This window comes from Dromiciops gliroides, chromosome 3, assembly GCF_019393635.1.
Source record: "Dromiciops gliroides isolate mDroGli1 chromosome 3, mDroGli1.pri, whole genome shotgun sequence".
Lineage (NCBI taxonomy): Eukaryota > Metazoa > Chordata > Mammalia > Microbiotheria > Microbiotheriidae > Dromiciops > Dromiciops gliroides.
The window spans coordinates 603135683-603152286 of record NC_057863.1 but is presented as its reverse complement, the minus strand read 5'-3'; the positions used below and the strand labels follow the sequence as shown (position 1 = coordinate 603152286).

General features: G+C 48.0%; 1 protein-coding gene across 1 annotated transcript in view; it reads right to left on the bottom strand.

Moving 5' to 3' along the window:
* Positions 1 to 461: 461 nt before the first annotated feature.
* Positions 462 to 16604, bottom strand: part of MECR (mitochondrial trans-2-enoyl-CoA reductase) — a 51424-nt gene continuing 35281 nt past the window's right edge. The window contains exons 6-10 of the mRNA XM_043994858.1: positions 16185 to 16287; positions 13791 to 13864; positions 3369 to 3429; positions 3138 to 3210; positions 462 to 834 (exon numbers count right to left, since the gene is read on the bottom strand). Of these exons, the coding sequence (XP_043850793.1) occupies positions 677 to 834; positions 3138 to 3210; positions 3369 to 3429; positions 13791 to 13864; positions 16185 to 16287 (469 nt within the window). The 3' untranslated portion in view covers positions 462 to 676. The remainder of the gene's footprint in view (positions 835 to 3137; positions 3211 to 3368; positions 3430 to 13790; positions 13865 to 16184; positions 16288 to 16604) is intronic.

Genomic DNA, 16604 nt, shown 5'->3' with positions numbered 1-16604 from the left:
GTTATAGGTAACCCGGTGGTTCTTCTACCAGGTCAGGTGCTTTTAAGGGATTCTAATCTGGCAGCCCTGAGTCTGAGGAGAGGGCCTATCTCAGTTATGGTGTTAAAAAGCCAAGGAACATCAAGACTGAGGCAGGGGACTCTAATTCCTAACTCTCTTCCTCGATCCTCCTCCAGAGGGTGGACCAGCATTCGGTTCTACAGGGCAGTATAGGGAAGCCTGACCACTTCTGGCTTCCACGATTATGTGGTAGCCTTTCAGCGTAGCATCAGCATCTCCCAAAGGTCATACGCCTACCTTGCTCCCGACTACAAAGCTTAGGGCAGGGCCAAGACCTGTTCTCCCTGCAGGCCAAACTTCTGGTGCTTAAGACTCTGCTGAGTAGTTAAGTGTGGAAAAGCAAAGTGAGACCCCATGAATGGCCAGCACCCTGCTTCCGGTGGGAAAGGACAATTTCCTGCTTAAGAAATGGCAATCACACTTTATTAGTGAAGCCTGGGTATGGTTCCTGGGCCCTTGGCTCACATCTGCTTCCTGATCTCAGAGGCAGGCCCACCTTGGGGAGCAATCATGCTCCAGAGAGAGGCAGAGGCAGCACCTGGCCAGGAGTTGAGACAGGAGATGAGGAGCCTGCTGTCCACTTCCGCCACTGCTTCATGATGCTCCTCCTGGGTTATTACATGGTGAGAATCTGTTTTGAGGAAATGAAGGGCTTCATGGAAGCCTCCAGCGCCACCCGGTAATCCTGCAGCGGGATCTCAGAGCAGGTCGGAGCCGTGAGCTGCCCTCGGCGGATGAAGTCACACAGGGTGAGGATCATCTCCTTGAACTGGTCTGTGATAGGAGGAAGAGAGGATGGGGGAAAGGTCATAGAGGTCTGGAAGAAGAGAAAGGACAGGCCCAAGATCACCTAAATATAGATTAACAGAGGCAGGATTAGAACCCAGGCCCCGCTCCTTTAAATCCATTGCTCCTCCCATTCCCCTCCACTCATATCTTCATTGTTTTCCATGTCAGCTCTGGGGAATCTAGTGTAAAATCAGTATTGACTTCAAATGACCTTCAAGGGAATGAGGAATTCCTTTAACTTGAATAGCTCTCTCCTGTTTAAAAAAAAAAATCTAGTTTTCCACCTTAAGATGGAACCAATGTGTAAATTTATTTTGTTTGACTATATTTGTTATAAGGGAGGGCTTTCATTATATTTTTTTTAAGTGGAGAAGTTAAAAAAAAGAAAGCAAAGAAATCAATAAAACATTTTAAAAATAGCCAGAAGAAAGCAGAGGGATTAGAGACAAGCAGGGCAGTAGGCTCAACACTGTGTTAAACATGATAGGCTATTAAGGTTTGACACTGCACTCCCACTTTGGGGGTACAGCTCGGTCACGTTCGTGGCTGGAATTCTTTCCCCCTGTTCTTTGTATAACTGCTAGCTCATTTGGCTTTGAGGCAGGAATCATTTCCCAAGCCTCCCCACTTCCACAGCGCCCTCCCCGCTGCCCAGCTTTTACAGCTTCCTATGCTCTGGCTCTGGAGTCGCCCGCATGCATAGATGTTTGTCTCTTGACGCCTGCTTCTCCTTCCCTGCAGCTTCAGGAAAGGTCTCTGCTTTCTAAAGTCCCATCTCTCCCCATCTCCTGAGGGATCTCAAGGGGAAGAGAAAAATAAAACACAGAGAAAGGACCAGCTGGAGCTCAGCAGGGCTCTTGGGGGAGGCTGCAACGGCAGTGGCTGCAATGGGACTTGGGCAAACAACTTTAACCCTGATTCGGATGGGAAGGCAGGGAGGGGGGGAGGGGAGAAAAGGGATAAGCAGTTGTATAGCACTATGTGCTAGGCACGAAGTGCTTTCACAAATGTTATCTCATTTGAGCCTTACAACAACCGTAAGGGGTGGATGCTGTTATTTTCATTTTGCAGTTGAGGAAACTGAGGCAAACAGGGGCAGCGACTTGCCCAGGGTCAGCTAGTGTCAGAGGCCAGATTTGAACTCTGGTTTTCTTGTTTCCAGGCCCAGTGCTTTATGCACTGTGGAAGCCCCGGGCTAGATAGAGGGGGAACACTCCCAGGACACCTCCCCCCCCCCCAAGGCAGCATGCCATGACAGAATACAGACTGGGCGCTGACAGACTGCATCGAGGCTCCACTCCCTTGGGCAGGTGTCTGGACCTCTGTTAGCCTTACTTTCCTCATCTGTCAAATGGAGAGAATTATCCGTGAAGTGCTTGCAGTCCACACCTGCCAGGGTTACAGGGAGGATCAGCTGAGAGAGGGCACACAGAACTCTTTGTCATCAGGACAGGCACAGTGAATGGAGCTATTATCATCAGGACGAATGACGCTAGGAGCCTGGGCCGGGTCACATCATAGGAAATCGAAGGCAGAGAGCTCTGTGTGGGCCTAGGGCTGCCAGGGGCAGAGCAGGGAGGGAGGTGAGGAATGAAGAACCATCGGCCTGGGGCTGGCCTGGCCTGGCCAATGCCAAGGATGCATACGCAGCTGTCCTTGAGTGCCTCTCCTTGGCCATGGCCTCTCCTTCCACAGCCCCCCCCCCCCTTTGTTTTCCCCGGTCCATGCTCCCCTTGCGCTCAGGTTCTGGGGCTGGCCTTTGGTGTCGGCGAGACAGGAGGAGGACAAGTGAAGGCCGCTCCAGGGAATGCTTTTCCCTTAGACTTCCTGCCTGGCTGTAAGGCCAAGCCCACTTCCCAGGGCCCTCATGATTGCGGGCTCTGGCCTAGGGTGCTTCCTGTCTGGGTTCACTGTCGCCCCACCAACGGAAGGAGTTTTGTCTCTGTGTTCCCAGCACCTGGTACAGTGGCTGGCGCAGAGCAAATGGGGGAAAGGAATGGCCCTCCCAGGTGAGGAAGGGTCCTCCACTAATGTGGGTGATGCCACCTTCTCTGCAATTTCATGGTCTTAAAGGGCGGCCTAGGACAAGGAGAGGCTCAGGATGTCAAGTGGGCCTTCTTGTCTCTGAGACCAATTTTCTCTCCTCTGGCTAGCACACAGTAGGTACTTACTTTTGAGTGAATGAAAGCACAAAGAACCACATTCCCTTGGGGCCCTGCAGGCCAGCTTGGGTTTCCCCAGGCATCCCCCCACCCCTTGGCCCTAGTGCCGAGTCACTTCCTACTCACCTGTGCCTCGGTCCCTCTTCCACTGAGACATCCAGAAGCCCCGGAGCTTGATGTCCTTAAAGATGAATGAGCTCTGTGGACACAGGGAAGAGAGACTGAAGGCTGGGAGAAGTGGGAATGCTGGGGCTCGGTCGGCGGTCAGATAGATGCCTTGGGTGTTGGGCAGGGAGCCCAGCTCTTCCCTGACTCCTCTCCACCTCTGGATGGTGAGGAAACCCCATGCCTACTTACCGCTGAGGCTGTGACGGGCTGCTTGGCCATCCCTCCGTAGGTCACCATGGTGCCGCCGTGCCTGGAGAAATACCAGAGATAGGGGGCTGGGAAGGGACAGCCAGAGGCAGGCCTTCTCAGAAAGCATCTGCTATGGGGGCAGCTTAGGCGAACCCCTGGAGAAATGGGCTCCACTCCTGGCTCTGCCTGGCTCTGTGTGGCCTCAGGCAAGATGCTTTGGGACTTGGTCTCCTTCTCTGTAGAAGGAGGTTTGAATAGATGAGCTCTAAGGTTCTCCTCAGCTTGGCCACTCTATGTTAACATTCTGTGCTCTAGTGTTCTATAGTCTAAGACCCTTCCAACTCTGACATCTGATGTGTGAATCACACAATAAAGCATTTGGTCAATACCCTACAAACAACCTAGAAAGTACATCTTCATTTCTGCCCCATAGACTGGCCCTGTTGTTGTTCAGTTGTTTTAGTTGTGTCTGACTTTTGTGGCCCCATTTGGGGTTTTCTTGGCAGAGATACTGAAGCAGTTTGCCACTTCCTTCTCCAACTCATTTTACAGATGAGGAAACTGAGGCAAAGAGGGTGAAGTGACTTGCCCAGGGTCACACAGCTAGTAAGTATCTGAGACCGGATTTGAACTCAGGAAGATGAGGCTTCCTGACTCTAGGCCCAGCATTCTACCCACTGTATCGTCCTACAGCCCTAACAGACTGGCCCAGCTTCTCTTAAAGCATGACTCAGGTCCTTCCTCAGACACAAAAACCTGGCTAATCTTCAGCTCACCAACTTTCCCTGCCCCTCTCCAGCTGACATTTTTCTTTCCCTTCAAAAGTTAATTTTCATTTCCTTATCTGTGTCCACAACACACTCCCCAGTAGAATATGGGTTCTTTGGGGGAAGGGGGAGCATTATTTTTGTCTTGGCCCATCGACCAGCACAGTGAGCCTTGTACATAGTAGGTACTTCTTGTTTGCTGAATTCAGCTAAATGATTAAGTGCCTACTATGTTATATACCACCCCACAAGCAGTACTTACTGATCGGTAGATTGTCACATGCACAAGAGCAGCCAAGTACCCCCAGAATCTGGGGTGACACTGAGCTTCCTCATTCAACTTTGGCTGGTTCTAAGAATCACAAACTGACGGAATGATGGTCCCTGAGGAAGGAGCCTAAAGCTAGGGTGCTACTGCTAAACCCTTACCTAAAGATGTCTTCCTCATATGCCATGAGTAATCACCTGGCCTCTACCTGAGTCGTCTTCATGGGCGTCTTGAGGCAGCTGGTTCTGCCTCTGGACAGCTATGATTGGCAGCAAATACCCCCCTCCCCCCACACACACATTTCCCTGCCACGGTCAAGCTTTGTCCTGTTCTGTCTCTGGAGGCCGAGCAAACACACACATCTCGTCCTTCTCCATGTTACAACCCTTCAAAAATGTAAGCAGAGCAAGCAGTCGTGCTCCTCTGAGCCTTCTCTTCTTTGGGCTAAACAGCTCTGATTCTTCTCGGGGACCCTGGGAGAGCCAGGTCTCCAGGCCTCACTTCTCCATGCCCGTGCAACAAGGCCAACATGGCCGACCAGTCAATGGAAGGGAGGAGGAGGAGGATGTGGGAAGAGCATCAGGGCAGCAAATACAAGTTCTGACTCTGTTACTACTAGGAACTGTGTGACCTGAAGCAGGCTCCTTCCTGTCTCTTGGGCATCTGTAAAATGAAGAAGCGGAATGAGGATGGTCTGAGTCACGGCTCTGGCCACGTCTCAGCTCTAAAGATTCTCTCTCCAAGATCTCTTAAAAATAAAGGGCAAGGAGCAGGCAGGTAGTACAGTGGATAAAGCACTGGCCCTGGAATTGGGAGGACCTGAGTTCAAATCCAGCCTCAGACATTTGACACTTACTAGCTGTGTGACCCTGGGCAAGTCACTTAACCCTCATTGCCCAGCAAAAACAAAACAAACAAAAAATAAAGGGCAAGGGATTATCATCTCTTTCATACATTCCTAACAAGCTGGATTTTATCTGTTGGAACTCCAGCCAAGTAACAGGAAGTTGCCTGAGGCAGGAAGAGGTGAAGTGACTTGCCCAAGGTCACACAGCTAGTTAAATGTCAGAGGTGGACTGAACTCGACTCTCCCTGACTCTTTGTGGAGCACACCCTCCACTAAGCCACACTGCCTCTAGAGAACATGATGAGCTAACAATTCTGAGACTTTGCCCACTACCTATCAAATTGGTAAATACAGTAAAAGACAATAAAATCGTGGGTGCAGCTGTGGTAAAACAGGCACACTAATTTGGTACAATTGTGAACTGGTCCAACATTTCTGGAAAGCAATGTAGAATTAGACAATTAGTGACAAAAACGTGCAGACCTTCTGCCTCAATAGTACTACCACTGGGATGATATCTCAAGGCGAATATGGATAGAGAAAAGAGAAGTGTCCAAGAGTGCGGAGAGCAGCACTCGTTCTGGTAGCAAAAAGCTAGAAATAAGCTAGGTATCCATGGACTGGAGAATGGCTGAATAAGTCATCATGGTAGGTTAACATAATGGAATATCGTTGTACCATAAGAAATGCCAAATAATTCAAAGAATTGTAGGGTGACTTATATGAAGTAGAACATAAAGAACTTAAAAAAACCAAACCCTTGGGGTAGCTAGGTGGCACAGTGGATAAAGCACCGGCCCTAGAGTCAGGGGTACCTGAGTTCAAATCCGGCCTCAGACACTTAACACTTACTAGCTGTGTGACCCTGGGCAAGTCACTTAACCCCAATTGCCTCACTAAAAAACAAACAAACAAACAAAAAAACCAAACCCACACTCACAGCTTTGTAGTTAAAGCTAACAATAATAAATCCCCATCATTTACACAGAAAAGGCAAAAGGGACCGGAAAACACAAAAACTATGCACGGTTGGTTAATGGGTGACACACTTTGTATAATCATTGATAAACTAGGTGTTGTGGTTTCATCACGCATGACAATTTTCCTGATTATACATCTGAATGCAAATTTCTGTGTGCTTGCTAACAGAACTCAAAATAAAATGCCTATTTTTAAAAAAGATCCCTGGCTCTTGAGCTAAAGATGGAGAGGGCATGCCAGGCTGTATGAGTCCTCCTCTTAGAGGAAACATCCAACCCTTGCTGGATGACTGCCAGTCAGGCATGTTATTGAGGTAACTAGGGCTGGAGGTGAATCAGATGAGTTTTAAAATGAGGAAATCCTGCTGGGGCAGGGCAACCTGAAAGGGTTGTTTCCAGAGACACCTTCCTTGAGTCAGTCAGTCAACAAGCATGTAGTAAGTGGTTATTCTGTGTTAGTTGCTTTTCAGTCATTTCAAGTTGCGTTCCATTTTCTGTGACCCCATTTGGTTTTTTTGGGGCAGAGATGCTGGAGTGGTTTGTCATTTCCTCTTCCAGTTTATTTTACAGATGAGGAAACTGAGGCAAACAGGGTTGAGTGACTTCCCCAGGGTTACACTGAGGCCAGATTTGAACTAAGAAAGATGAGTCTTCCTGACTGTAGGACCTCTACTCACCGCACCATCTGGCTACTTTTACTCTGTTAAGCACTTTGTTAATGGGTCAGTGTTATGAAGTAGATATGGCACAGATGTTGGAATTAGGGAGTTTGGATCCTCCCTCTCATACATACTAGCTTGTTTTCTCTGTGCCTCTGTTTCCCCATCTGTAAAATGGGGGTAATAAGGGGCAGCTAGGTGGCACAGTGGATAAAGCACCAGCCCTGGATTCAGGAGTTCCTGAGTTCAAATCCGGCCTCAGACACTTGACACTTACTAGCTGTGTGACCTTGGGCAAGTCACTTAACCCCCACTGCCCCGAAAAAAAAAAAAAAAGACCTAAAGTATTTTTCTCACTAGCTGGTTATGAAGATGAAATGAGGGCATCTATGCAAAAAGTTCTCCAAGCCTTAGGTCAGCCTATACGAGGCAGGTCCCTTTTTGGTCTAAAAACGTGCAGTGTAGGTCTGCCTTTAGCAAAACCCAAGACGAGTATACAGATTCTATTAACTTCAAAATATCTGGCTGACAGGCTCTTGGTCAGGGATGGAATGCACCTCAGAAAGGCTGGCAAAAACATATTTGATAATAACCAGTCTTGGTCCTTCTCTAGTAGGAAGCCTGGCCCAGGAAGAGCCCTGGCTCTTGTGAGAAAATAATGGGATTTGGCAGATACTCAAAGGCCCACCTGGAGATTAATCTAAACTGACTGAATTAAGTGAGAGCGATTGACTTTGCTGATTAGCCTACTTCAAGTTAATTAGATTGTAACCACACCTGGCTTGCCCTTTAGTAGGTATTGTTCTCAAAAGCTAAGGACTTTGAACTCAACTTGAGACCACCTCCAAGTCTAGTGAGCCAATGGATTTGGATGCCGCCTACCAATCATCTTGAAGCAGTGTGTAAGGACCGCCCATGCTCCATACCTATAAAAAGCTTCCATACTTAGTTTGTGGGAGCAGTTCCTGGTTGAAGCAGGAGGCAGAGAACTTGACCAGGCTGGAACTCTAGGCCTAAATAGGCCTTTTCTTAACTTTCTGAACTCCACGTGAATACTTGGTATGCTTTAATAAATGCTTAATGCCCGAAGACTGGTGCTAAAGCTTCTAATTTAAGGCGACCACACATTTAGATTTTATGTGTGTGTGTGTGTGTGTGTGTGTGTTTTGTGGGGCAATGGGGGTTAAGTGACTTGCCCAGGGTCACACAGCTAGTAGCATCTAGCTGCCCCCTTTTTTTGTTTGTGGGTTTTTTTTTTGTTTGCTTCACACATTTAGATTTTAAACATCACACTCTGGAGTGAGAGAATTCAGGTTAAAGTCTGCCTCTGATGCTTACTACCTGTGTGACCCTGGACAAGTCACTTACCCTAGCTGGAGCTTGATCTCATTTGTGACATGAAGGGGTGGGGTTGGACTAGTCACTGGGGTCAAACCCAAATAGAAACAGATCTTTGCCGATACATGCTGATTTAGAAAACCGCAGTGGGTTAAACACTTCTGTGCTACATGGCCACCAAGGTCCTTTCAGCTCTTGATTGATCATCCTATGAACCTGTATGTGACTTAGCCTTGCAGGGTCTCAGTATCCTCATCTGCAAAGTGAGCAGTTGAATTCGAATCCCTCTGAGGTCCTTTTTAGCTCTAATTCTAGGACCCCAGGATCCCTGCTTCATGAAAAATTTGGCATACATTATCAGACATGGCCACTGTACTAGTTGTTTCTTGAATGTTTTCTTTGTTACAAGGGAGGGGGTTCAATTCCAGGAGTAGCTGTGTGTGTGTGTGTGTGTGTGTGTGTGTATGTGTGTGTGTGTGTGTGAGAGAGAGAGAGAGAGAGAGAGAGAGAGAGAGAGAGAGAGAGAGAGAGAGAGAGAGAGAGAGAGAGATGCAGAAAGAACTGTGCTATAAGAACAAAATTTTGTTTTTTTTTGGCGGGGCAATGGAGGTTAAGTGACTTGCCCAGGGTCACACAGCTAGTAAGTGTCAAGTGTCTGAGGCTGCATTTGAACTCAGGTACTCCTGAATCCAGGGCCAGCGCTTTAACCACTGCCCCCAACAAAATATATTTTTAAAAACCCTCTCATTTAAAAAAAAAAAATGTACTTGCCTGGAGTTGTATAAGTCCAATCAAAAGGCCTTTCATTTGAGAAGGAGGAGGGAGAAGACTGCTCACTTGTATCCATTAAGCTAGATGCCATCAAGAACTGCTGCAGTGTCAGAAGAAGACTAGGACTGGGCAGAGGCCAAACCATTCACAAGAGACCAAAGTGAAGCAAGGAGCAATCACCTAAACCCTATGGTTGAGACAGATCATCCACCCCTCTCTCTAAATGCACAAAGCCAGATGGAGAGATCTGACCACAAAGAGGAAAGCTGGACCTCCATGGTTTTGTTGGGGTGGGATTCATGAATGGAAAATGGCTCTGAAAGCTTATTCCTGATTTAAAAGGAACAGAAAAGGTAAAAAGGTAGTAGGAACAGGGCAGCATTGTATACTATCATTTTTTTTTCTTAAAAAAACAACAAAACCTCGGGGCAGCTAGGTGGTACAGTGGATAGAGCACCGGTCCTGGAGTCAGGAGTACCTGGGTTCAAATCCGGCCTCAGACACTTAACACTTACTAGCTGTGTGACCCTGGGCAAGTCACTTAACCCCAATTGCCTCACTAAAAAACAAAAACAAAAAATCCAAAAAAACACCCCTCAGTGAATAGGCATTTATTCCACCCCCACCCACCATTCTCAAACTGTGTCTTGCTTCTGTATATCCCAGGATGCCACTGGGCAAAATGGCTGACACCTAATGGGCATTTCATGGCCACTTGCTGAACTGAACTGACTTGTTAGGGTCACAGCAGGACTCCCAGAGGAAGCTGGGACTGGACAGCCTTGGTGCTTCTCAGTCCTTTCCCACTATAAGATTCTAGGCTACCATGAGCTAATAAACTGATTTTACCTGTGGCTCTGGCTCTGGCAGATGAACTCAGTGAGTTACTTCTTGGGGAAGCCTCATGCTCTCTGGGCCACCTGACCTTAAAAAAAATCAGCCTTGTATACTGAGAATGAGGAAATCCAGGATCAGAGAGAAGGGAAGTAGCAGGTAGAGGTGACGATCAGCACAGGTGGAGACAGAAATGGTTTGGTCATCGAGTGTACTACAGACTACCTGCCTGGAAAGAGGGAATGGATGAGGAATTTGGAAAGGAGAACTGGGAGAGACCAGGGTCATGAAAACCTAGAGAGGAGAGCACCCAGATGAAGACACTGACCGGCTGCGTCCAAGGTCGCAGAGTGGCCAAGAAGGATGAGGACTGAGAAGACATCGGGATCTGTGGCTGGCACTGTGTTGTTGAATGTTTTTATCTGTGGCTTAGATAAAGGTAAAGATGGCACACCTGTCCAATGCACAAACTGTACAAAGAGAAGGACTGCCACTCCTCTAGTTATAGACCAGTTTACATTTTTTAGGCATCAGGGGGATTCTGAAGCTTTTGGAGCCAGGAGTCAAAGACCCTGAGAGGTTGGCACACTGGGCAGAAGTGAATAAGGCAAATTAAATAGGGAGGAGAGTTAGTCTTAGATCAGAGTTCAGAAGGCCAAACAGACAACATCGACCAGTTGTGGCTGGATGACAGTCTGTCTGGAAGTGGTCTGGGAGTCCTAGTGGCCTACCATCTCAGCGTGATGCGGTAGCCAAGGGGCTAATGAAACCATGAGCAGTAATGAGAGGCAGAGCATCCAGGACTAGGGAGATAGTGACTGCACTGGGAGTGCAGGGCTGGAGCACTGAGCTCATGCTGGACACCATGTTTTAGGAAAGCTATAGACAAATGAGAAAGCATCCAGGGAAGGGTCTTCAGACACGTGAAGGGCCTCAAGTTCATGCCGTCAGACGTTCAGCAGAAGGAGCCAAGGATGTTTAATAGGGAGAAGACTTAGGGGAGAATGTGCTTCCAAGTCTTTGAAGGGCAGGGAAGAAGGCCTATGTAGCACTGCTTGGTTTGGCCACAATGCAGCATCAGGAGTGATGAGAAGCTGCAGACTTGCAGATGCAGGCTGGACAAAAGGAAAATGTTCCTAGTGATGAGGGCGCTCCACAAGGCGGGAGCTGCCTGGGAGGTTGGTGGTGCTTCCTCCTTTCCCCTTGGTCCTCAAGTAGAGGCTGGCTGAGCCCTGGTTGGATTCTCTTTAGCTGTGAGTTGGACCAGAAGGCCTCTGAGGTCTTTTCCAGTGTGATTTACCTCTTCACTGCTTCTGCCCTTGCTTAGGCTGGTCCAGTCCTTGGGTGAGAGACCCCCATACTCCAGGGCTGAGCCCTCCAGCTGGATGGGGCTCAACTAGAGCTTGGGCCCTACCATAGTCATCTCCTAGTAGTCATCTCCTAGAAGCCCAGGTCACCTTCATACATATGCTGATGGGGCATTAGAGGAGGACTTCAGAGGAACAATATCCATGCTTAGGAATCAGTAACAAGGAGTGGGAAGGAATCATTCACGTTCAAAAGAACTTACCTTTCCTTTTGATACCTAGCTCCCATGGAAAATGTTTCAATTAGGCAAACTGTGATTCATACACACCTCTTTTTGAACACTCGGGGCATCAAGGGGAATACAGCTGTTTTCATCTGCTCTTAGCCATGGCTTCAGAAGCGTTAGTCTCGTTAGTATATCCTGCCCTTTTCTTCAATTACATTTTGAGCCCTTCAAGAGAGGGATCAAAGCTTCTCATCTGTTTGATACTGCCCGCCTAGATCAGCCCTGGGTGGGCACTCCCCCATCCCATTCTCCAAAGGGGGTGGGGCTAACAAATGAAGATCTCTGCCAACACTAAGGCTCTTCTAGTCTGCCTCAGCGTCCCAAGAGAAGCTAGGTTCAAGAAGGTCACGGGTTGATGTGACTGAAAGCTACCTTTGACTTTCAGGTTCCAGATACACTGGAATGCCTTGGGGGAGGGGGGGGAGCAGAGGGTGTGTAGGAAATCCAAACAATTTATAATTACTTATCAACTCCTAAAATCCTATTAGTATGTTATTTGAGTTAATCCCGTGTCATTGGCTTTCATGGGGAAGTAAATCTTGCAACGTCTTCATGTGTCATTCAGTTCCCATGAAATTTGGAAGAATTTTAAACCTCTTAAAAGGATTATCCTTCCCAAATTTAATGCCAAACCGCCCTGCATTTGTTTAATGCTTTATATTTTTCAATACTCTTTCACAAACTTCACATCAGTCTATGTTTGGTGCTAAGTAGGTCATATCAACTTTGTTTTATTGATGAAAAAACCCCAAACAAGGAGAGGACAAATGCCCATCTAGTTTAGGTTTCTCCCACTCAGTGGGCCCCAAACAGAACTTGTTCTCTTTCCTCCGGAACTCGCCCTCTCTTCCCAAGTTTGCTCTGTTGCTTTTCTGTTCTTTGAATCCTTCTAGTCACTTAGGTTTGGAAACAGGGTTGCGACAATGCCTGACTCAGCTCTCATCCAACCAGCTGCCAAGTCTTGTGCATTCTGCTTCCAAATCTCTCCCCCCTGCATTCCCCTCTACACTTACACCTTCATTACTTCTGGTCTGGAGTACTCTGCAGGCCTCCCAACTGTTCTCAGACCTATTACCCTTCCAATCTATCTTCCACATGTTTGCCAATGTGATATTCCTAAAACCCAGATTTGGCCATGCTATCCCTGTTCAAAAAGCTTTTTGTGGCTCCCTATTGCCCCCAGGACAAAACGAAAACTCTTGCGTTTGGCCTTTAAAGCTCTCCCGCTCTGGCTCCATTCCACCTTCCCAGGCTTCATTCATACTACTTACTCCCCTTTGGGCACTCTCTGCTCCAGCCAGACCCTGCACATCTTCCTTGCTTACCTCAGTCTCTTCAAGCGCAGCCCAAGCAGCACTTCCTGTCTGAGGCTGTTCTTCATTTTCCTCCCTTCCATTCACCCCAACTACAATTATCTTGAGTCTTCCTTGTACACGTTTCATATTTTCTTATATATGTATCTATTGTTTCTCCTAAAGCAATGCAAACTCCTTGAAGGCAGGGACTGTTTTGTTTTTGTCTTTGTGTCTTGGGTGCTTAGCATAGTGCCTAGCATGGGCTAGGTGCTTAAGAGAAGGCTTGATGGACTGACTGATCCATGTCACGCCACTAGTTACCCTGGCTCTTCCCATTGGATCGTTTTGTTAATTTTTGGCTAGGGTCAAAGGCTGAATTCTGAGGTCCACCAGGAAGAGGAAAAAGAGTTACACAAATGCTAGAAATGGAAGATGACTTTGAGACTCTCTGTTCCAGGGTTCTCAGCCTGAGGCCCCCGGAGATCTTTGGGTAGAGTTCAGGGCACCTGTGAAGTGCATGGGAAGAAAAAATGTATCTTTTTTACTAATCCCTAACTGGAATGTGGCCTTTCTTTCAATTATTTAGAAACACGACCCTGAAAAAGAGTGTATGGCTTTGCTAGATTGCCAAAAGGTCCTTAACACAAAAAGAATAAAGATCCCCTGGACAGAGAAAGACACAGAGAACTGACTTGTCCCACAGCGGGTTAACAGCAGGGCAGGGGTCCAATACTGCCCCTCTATAAGAGGACTCTGGGTGCCTCGGCTGGCGGGACAACTCAGACGCAGGGCCTGAAGGGCCGTCTCCCTAGCCTTGTGTCCTGCTAGGCCCTGGGCTTCCCACTGTGAGCCTGTGTCAGTGGTCTGATGTGGCCTTCCTTTGCGGGTGTTCTTACTAGACCGAGAACTCCTTTTAGGTGGGGGCTTTGGCATCTCCCCAGTGCCTACCATGGCACCATGATGCTACCCATAGCCTGAATCATTGAGCTCAGACTCCAGCTGCTGGCCAGGCTCAGACACTTGTCAGGCTGGTTCTGGCAGGCAGGCAGGCAGGCACACACTCACTCACCCCAGGTGTCGCATCAGCTCTGTGGAACTCTTCCCACCGACACAATTGAGTGCAAGCTGAGGCCGAGGAAAGTTCTGAAAAACAAGGAACCACGGAGTGAATCCACTGCTATTTGTATGGTTTGGGGCACCTCCTGTTCTCACCCCTCCCCATCCCTGCAATGAAGCTGGAACCACTTGGCCCGGATGCCATCTTCAAAAGGGGAGGAGATATGGGACAGTGACAACTGCCCATGCTCTGCCCATGAGAGCCCGTTCACCTGCCCGCAGCCATCACCTCCTTCAACCCTCGGCCCTGTCTTTCCTCTGCCTGGGTCTCCCCTGGACTTTCTGGTCCTGGAGTCACGTCCCCAGTACTTCTCTGGGGCTGTGTGTGCCCACTTCTGATATCCCAACCTTGAGGCAGCAGAGCGCAGGGATAAATGTTGGACTAGGAAGCAGGAAACCTGGGCTCCAGCCCTGGCCCCTCTGGACAGGTCACTTCCCTTCCCTGTGCCTCAGTTTCCTCATCTGTAAAATGAACTGGAGAAGGAAATGGCAAAACCACTCTAGCATCTTTGCCAAGAAAACCCCAAATGAGGTCATGAAGTTAGGCCCGACTGAAATGACTGAACAACCAATGTATGAGGCACTTTTATAAGGTTTATGAAATGCTTTGCGTATGTTGTCTCATTTGAACCTTTCAGTGACCTGGGAAAGTAGGTGCTATGGATATTATCCCCATTTTAGAGACTGGGAAGCTGGGCCTCCAAAAGGTCATACAGTGGGTGTCTGAAGGCTGGATTTTTGTTTCTGCGTGCCCGCTGCCTGTCCACAATATGTATTTAATAAATGCTTGTTGTTGACCGAATGACTACATATTTACATATGTACTTGGTGTTTTCTATACCAGACTGTCCACTCTTTGTGGGCAGGTTTGTTTCATTCACTGGATTTATAACTCTGGCACCAGCAGAGTGGTTGGCCTAGAGCAAGGGTCCACAAAATTGTTTAAAAAATATTTTGGTTTCCTTTACAGTCTTAGGCATTTCATTTCGTTTTTGTGTTGAAGAACATGATGCTGAGAAGGGGCCCCATAGGCTTCACTAGTCTGCCCAAGGGGCCCAGGGTATAGAAAAGGGGCAGAACCCCTGACCTAGAGGCTTTTTCCCTGACAGAATTCAAGGATTTAAAATATAGGTTAGATCTAAGCCCCGGCACAATGCCTCAAACCCAGCGGGCAATGAGAAAATGCCGAGTGACCTGAGAAAGGGGAGGTGTGGTAAGGGCCCCCTCGAAAAGGTGCTGGCTGTCAGCAGTCTGGCCTGGCTCATGACTAATAGCAGATAGTAAGCTTCCATGACTTCACTGACTAGCTTGCTTCCTGTACTGATGCAGGTCATGTGCCGCCCCTCCATCTATGCCTTAGGAGTTTAATAAATTTCTGCAGCCGAAAGATTTCATTGGCTGGTGATGAGCCTGTGGGTACTGGGACCTCAGCAAGGCTAGTTTGGGGAAGACATCCTATTCCCAATGAGATAATCCTCAAATGAGATAATGGATGGTGATGTCTGAAGACCATAAACAGCCCTAGAAGAATGAGCTAGAGTTTTCTTGTTATTCATGGCTTTCAGGAACCCAGGGTGACTGCCTCGCTAGGGTGAGATCTGGGAGTTTGACTTTAGGGAAAGCCTGAGTATCACAAAGAACTACGGGATGTTAGCAGATGAGGAAGGCACCTTAGAGGATTTGTGGGGCTGGGCCTGGGCCAAGCCAGGCTGGACTCTCCTCCTCAAGGTTTTGACCTGTTCCTCCTACGGGGAGCTGGTTCTCTGTTGTGAAGGTTTCCTTTATTTTGTTTTCCACTTTCTTTTCAGTCTTTCATAAGGTCTATGGGATTCTGTGTGCTGATATGTTCTGTTAACTGATGATTTGAGAGATGCTTTCTCCAGAGAAGAAGAGAGGTTTCCAGGTGAGGAGGACTGGGGAAATTCTCCAAGTTTGGGATCTACGACTTTCAAGAATCACAGACTTCAGGGCACCATAGAGTAGTAGTAAGGGACTTCAGAGGTCAGCTAGTCAACCCTTTCCTTCTCCCTGCATCCATTTTATTGATTGAGAGACTGTGAGGCCTAGAGATGCTAGGTCACAAGACCACGGCTCTAGTTAGAAGGAACTTCAGAGGCAACCTAGTCTAACCCTTTGCTTTTACATTTGAGGGGGCTGAGGTCCAGGAAGTTAGTCCTGGCCTGCTCAAGGTCAGGCAGCAGAGCCAGACCTAGAACCCGGGTCTGCAGACTTCAAATTCGGGGTCCTCTTCACTTTGCCGGGATATTTTTCAAAGTCATGGGCTGGGTCTTTGGCTTCTCTACCTCAAGTTTATTTGGTCGAGAGAACACAAGCCCACCCCAAGTACCTTGAAGAATTCTTTCATCTCTGGTCTTCTCATTGCGTCCTCTGTGAACACGTACTCAGCCCCTAGGCCCTTCAGTCTGTCTGTCAGCTTCTGGAGGTCTGGCCTAGACCCCAAATATAACCAAATGACCTGAGGAATGTTGTTCTCACAAAGGCTCCCCAGGTGGCCCAGGACCCCATCTTTCCCCATTCCCAACAGCCAGAGACAAACCAAGCTCTTGTCTCATTTTTAAAGGGACACGACTCCATCCTGATCCCTTTTTCATGCTGTTTCTGGTTAAATTTATACCTTGGAACAAATCAGCTCACTCCCTTTATCCCTTCTACTGAAATGGTCCATAGGCCATGATGCCCTGCTTCCCATATTCTCTCTTTCTCTCCCTCCCTCCCTTTCTCTTTCTCTCTCTGTCCCTCTTCCCCT